Source organism: Cucurbita maxima, unplaced genomic scaffold, assembly GCF_002738345.1.
Source record: "Cucurbita maxima cultivar Rimu unplaced genomic scaffold, Cmax_1.0 Cma_Scf00007, whole genome shotgun sequence".
Taxonomy (NCBI): Eukaryota; Viridiplantae; Streptophyta; class Magnoliopsida; order Cucurbitales; family Cucurbitaceae; genus Cucurbita; species Cucurbita maxima.
The window spans coordinates 1,787,676-1,793,196 of record NW_019272023.1 but is presented as its reverse complement, the minus strand read 5'-3'; the positions used below and the strand labels follow the sequence as shown (position 1 = coordinate 1,793,196).

The following is a 5,521-nucleotide window of genomic DNA, read 5'->3' as shown; positions in this document are numbered from 1 at the left end:
TTTTTTTTTTTTTTTTTTTTTTTTTTGCATAATTGAAAACCCTCTTAAAAGCCCGTCTTCCGTATAATTTTCCCTCGTTTTACCCTAGCCGCCGAACCGAGCCTTCACCTCCTGCTTTCCATTTTGCTCGTCGCCGTTCCAAGTAAGTTTCTTCTTCAATACTTTCAATCTTCTTCTTTATGTCCTTATCTCAACCGTTATGTTGCCGATCGATGTTGAAAATTTATTGTGGTTTCTTTTCTGCAATGGCTGTTGCAGTTCAGTTCTGAATTGGAATTTTTTGCTGGTTGTTCTTTGATCTGTGTCCGATTATTTTTTAAATCTTTATTTGGTTTAGTGGTTGTGTTATTGTTAGTGTTTGTTGGAGGGTTTTCTGCTGCTGATTAGAGAATGTTGCTAGGGTTTAAGGATTCGTGCACACTATACACTCGTTCTATTTGACATGAGTTGTTTGTTCCCTCTTCATTTAGTCTTTCTAAGTTTTTCTTCTCGGTATTGAAGTTTGGCTGTTTACACAAGGTTTTGGGAGTAATTTGTTCGGCTGCTTTTTTTGAGAGCTGCATTCTTCTCTTTTTGTTCTTTAGGATTTATCGGAACATTGATGACCTTTGGTCTTCTTCATCCATGTAAATCTGACTTACTATTTTGTCTTCCGTAGAAATGGCTGAAGCGGTCGAAGTGACTCAGGAACTGATCCAGCCTCAATACGACGTGAAGCTTTTCAATCGCTGGACCTTTGATGATGTCCAGGTTTCATTTTTTTCCCCTAATGCCCCGTTTCTTAGACTGATGTTTGTGGGAAGCAATTTTAGGATAACTTTAAATTTTCCGATAATGTTGGAAGCTATTGATGGATTCACCTCTCACTCATAATGATTTCACTGCCTCTCGTGTTATTTTACTTCTGAGTTAAAATAAGTCTGAGAACAACTTTTTGCTTATCATGACGATGTGGAGGAGTTGAAAACTGAGATCTGTTCGTATGGTTGTTGGGTTCTTTTTGTTTCCTGCTTGAATTGGGTTGTTAGGTGAAATCTCAATGCCATTGAGTTCCACTGATATGATCGAACGGTTGTGATTATACAGGTTAATGACATGTCTCTGGGGGATTACATTGGAGTTGCACCAGCCAAGCATGCGACCTATGTTCCACACACTGCAGGTCGATATTCCATGAAGCGTTTCAGGAAAGCTCAATGCCCAATTGTGGAGAGACTGACAAACTCGCTTATGATGCATGGCAGAAACAATGGAAAGAAACTAATGGCTGTGAGGATTATTAAGCATGCGATGGAGATTATTCATCTGCTAACTGATTTGAATCCAATTCAAGTTATTGTTGATGCTGTTGTTAACAGGTATGCATATTGGATCCACTGAATTCCATTCATGTTGTGTTTATGTAATTCCATTCATGTTGTGTTTAAGTATACCATCGTAACTTTTAGGTCCAATTACAGATTTGGTATCTATGGTTTAGACAAGGTTTTAATTTAGTCTTTAAAGGTTCAATTTAGTCTCTATGGTTTAGACTTGGTTACACTTTGGTATTTATGATTTGGGTTTAGTTCTAACTTTTAGTCCGTATGTTCTAAAATTTTCAATAGGATCCCTACAATTTAGTCAAACCTCACAAACTGTCCTTGTTACAATGTTGACGAGTATTTTCACATGAATATTGGTAACTGTGTTTGGTTCTAACTTTTAGTGCACGACTTTATTGGACGGAATTTGTGATTTAAATACTGCATCTTGAATCAATGTCCGGAACAAAGATCATGGTAATTCTGCAATTTTTGGGTTTTCAGTTTCCTCTTAACATATTTTTTGACATGGGATCTGGCAGTGGACCCCGTGAAGATGCTACCCGAATTGGTTCAGCTGGTGTTGTTAGGCGTCAAGCTGTGGATATATCCCCTCTGCGACGTGTAAATCAAGCAATATACCTTATTACAACTGGTGCCCGTGAGGCTGCTTTCAGAAACATCAAGACTATTGCTGAATGTTTGGCTGATGAACTCATCAACGCAGCAAAGGGCTCATCAAACAGGTAAACATCATATCTCCTCTTACTAATTTTTCATCCATCCTTGCACCATATTTCATTGTGTTATTCTGTTTTTGCAGTTACGCTATCAAGAAAAAGGATGAGATTGAGAGAGTTGCAAAGGCCAATCGTTAAGAGTAGTTCGACAAAGGAGAGAGAGCTCAAAGGATTCATCAAAAGCTTGGTTTTCGGTTCATCATCTAGTTCAAAGTTTCTATGGACATTGTTGTCCTCAATGTTTTGTTTGCTTTATCTTAGCCAGCGAGAATCCATCATATTCTTGATTAAAGCCTTAATGAGAAGTCTTTATATTTGGTGAGAATCTTTGTCATATGGATATTTGTAATACTTTAATGTTTATTTATGGTTGCTTTTCAAAATTATTACATTAAAACTCCTTATTAGTTGAGCTTCCTCGTTATTTGGTTTAGTTTATTTTAGCCCGTTTTAATTTAGATCTCATTCTATTATGGTCTCTAAAGTTAAAAATCTTAGGAGTATATGAAAAATTAATTTCCATGCAATAAAGGGACAAAAAAAAATTAAAAAAAAAAAACCTTAAAAATCGAACTAAATTTATATTTGGATTAAAATGGAAATTGTCAATAGCTTAAATGTAGACTCGTTATCAAACTAGTATGTAATAATGGCAAACTAGTTGACAGCCATTTTTTAATAAGTCATTGAATGAAACCCCAGTTTTTAAATCAAATTAAAAAAGGGTTAAAAAAATGCCCTTTTATATTATTTTAATTACAAATCTACCCTCCCCGTTGCCTTCAACTCTACGAATCTCGCTCACTTCCAGTTCCGCGGCAGCAGTGGCAGAGCTGAAAGGTGAGCTTCAATGGGTTCCGTTTCTCTGAAAATCGGAGATGGAACCGCCAGATTCAAAAGGGCGTCCATTTGTTCTTCAGCGCTCAACATTCTCATGCTCATTTCTGTAATCACCACGAATCTTTTCGCATTATACGCCTTCACTTACTCTCCCAAAGATCGCGAAGTTCATTCGCTTAATCGCGCACACAAGAACTTTTCTGTCATATCCGAGCAGGTATCTCTTATTCTCAGAGAGATCGAGGTTTCTCAGAAAAAGCTGGCTCAGATGGAAAAGGAAATTCTCGGATATCAGAGCATCGATCTCTCCAGATCCAATGTCGCAGACGAGCTCAAACTCTTCCTCCAGCGCCATCCGCTTCCTCTTGGCAAGGATTCGAAAAGTGGAATCACTGAAATGGTCGCATCTGTGGGGCATTCGTGTGAGAAATCGATGGACCTTTTGTCGCAGTATATGAATTACAAGGTCTCTGGACCTTGTCCCGACGATTGGAGCCTTGCTCAGAAGCTGATTCTTCGTGGATGTGAGCCCTTGCCGAGGCGGAGATGTTTGGCCAAATCTGTGCCAAAGGTAGGTTTACAACCTTTCCCTTCCTCTCTATGGAAACCTGTAAGTGATAAGATTGTTATGTGGAGTGGACTTGGATGTAAAAATTTCAATTGTCTGAATAGTAAGAAATTAGGCAGAGATTGTGTCGGTTGCTTTGATTTGGTTAGTGGATTTGAGAATCAGAGATTTGTGAAGGCCAGAGGGAAGAATGATTTTTCCATCGATGACGTTCTAGCTTTAACTAGCGGAGGAATCAGGATAGGCTTTGATATTGGTGGAGGGTCTGGGACTTTTGCTGCTAGAATGGCCGAGAAAAATGTCACTGTCATAACCTCTACACTGAATATTGATGCCCCATTCAGTGAATTCATTGCTGCAAGAGGATTGTTTCCTCTCTTTTTGAGTTTAGATCACAGATTCCCTTTCTACGACAATGTGTTTGATTTGGTTCATGCCTCAAGTGCATTGGACATTGGTGGAAAGCCTGAAAAACTGGAGTTCCTAATGTTCGATATCGATCGGATCTTAAGGGCGGGCGGATTGCTTTGGTTGGATAACTTCTATTGTGCGAATGATGAGAAGAAAAAAGCTTTAACACGCTTGATCGAGCGGTTTGGATTAAAAAAACTGAAGTGGGTCATTGGGGAGAAATCCGAGTCAGGCAAATCTGAGGTTTATCTGTCCGCTGTTCTACAAAAGCCTGTAAGAGTATGATGATGGTGATAATGCTTGAAAGAGGTAAGATAGTTGTTCTTCTCAATCTTTTACATAAAAATGAAATAATGAATAGCATAAGTTGTTTATTCTGCCTACTGTGATAATAGTTATGGAGAAGAATTATAGCATTAGACCAGTCGCTTAGATGATGTTCTTCAATCTGTTAGTCTTTTGTTGCTGTTTTTTGTTTTCAGGAAATGAATTATTTAGTGTTAGTCTTTTTGAATCAAACTGTTATTCCAGAAGATTGGAGATATTTTTATCAATGTTATGAGCTGTTTGTTGCTCTGCTTCTAAAACAGAGAAATGTCATTAAGCCAAACTTGCTGCCTGCTTCGTTGCTATAATTTGATTGGGAATGAGTGGAATAGTTTTGGTTCGTGTTATTTATCTTCTAAGAGGCTACCGAGATTATGTGCTAATGACTCTATGAAACTTAAGTTACCATTGTCGGGAAAGACAGATTCAAATCATATAAATTTTAAAAATTCCCGTGACTATCCAAAGTGACTAATATTAATTGCTCTATGATTGGCTAGCCGAAGATTAGAAAAAATAGCTTTTCAGGAAAAGAATCAATTTTTAAGCTTAGTAATTTTTTTTTTTTTTGGAAATTTTAATATTTCAGTAGTTTATTGAACGATTTTATACTATTAATGAAGAAGGGTTTTTTTTAGAGAGATTAATAAATAAAAAGTACTCAAAAAACCCACTCTGTCCAAAGATATATTTTAAAATTAAATTAAATTTTTTAAAATATGTTTTGTATTTATTTAAAAATAGTTTCGCTCATCTAAAATTATTCAAGCACCTTTACCACTCACTTTAAAATTAATTTTATTTAAAAACCAATTTTTTTTTATCAGGTCATTCCAACACAGACGACAGTCATTGACTTTGCTACTTTATCATTATTTTCAAAATTAAAATGCTTTCAAATGGGAAATTCAAAGAATGACAAAAATAATTGAACACAAAATAAAAGGGGAAAACAAAAGAAGAAAAATAAGAGGAAAACAATTTTGATTTTAGATAGTCATATCACGTGCAACACACGTGACTCTCAAAAGATACCACGTCACGAGTTGGAGAAACCTTCTCATTACGTGTCAATTTCTCAATGGCGATCTCGTATAATACTGTATGTGCAGTGGAACTTCGTGACGCCGCCATTTGAATTCCCATTTTACCCTCCTATTTTTCTATATTGACCAGCCACGTCCCTCCCTCGCAAAGTAAAATTACGGGCTATTTTGTTTTTTGTTTTTTTTTTTTTTTTAATTTTTGTAATTTTTTTTTCTTCTGAACCAGCTCTCTCTCTCTCTCTCTCTCTCTCTCTCCCGAGTGTTGCAGGCTTTTTTTTTTTTTTT

The 5,521-nt window shown here is 36.6% G+C and overlaps 2 protein-coding genes across 2 annotated transcripts; both read left to right on the top strand.

The window, feature by feature from the left end:
• Positions 1-34: 34 nt before the first annotated feature.
• Positions 35-2,456, top strand: LOC111481755 (40S ribosomal protein S5-like). Its single transcript, XM_023127342.1, has 5 exons — positions 35-142; positions 659-750; positions 1,087-1,358; positions 1,847-2,050; positions 2,128-2,456. Exons 2-5 carry the CDS (start codon positions 661-663, stop codon positions 2,180-2,182), a joined length of 621 nt encoding a protein of 206 aa, XP_022983110.1. The 5' UTR covers positions 35-142; positions 659-660; the 3' UTR covers positions 2,183-2,456.
• A 381-nt stretch (positions 2,457-2,837) lies between these two features.
• LOC111481651 lies at positions 2,838-4,452 on the top strand. The gene has a single exon (XM_023127192.1). The coding sequence runs from the start codon at positions 2,895-2,897 to the stop codon at positions 4,146-4,148; it is 1,254 nt and encodes a 417-aa protein (XP_022982960.1). The 5' UTR covers positions 2,838-2,894; the 3' UTR covers positions 4,149-4,452.
• Positions 4,453-5,521: the final 1,069 nt, after the last annotated feature.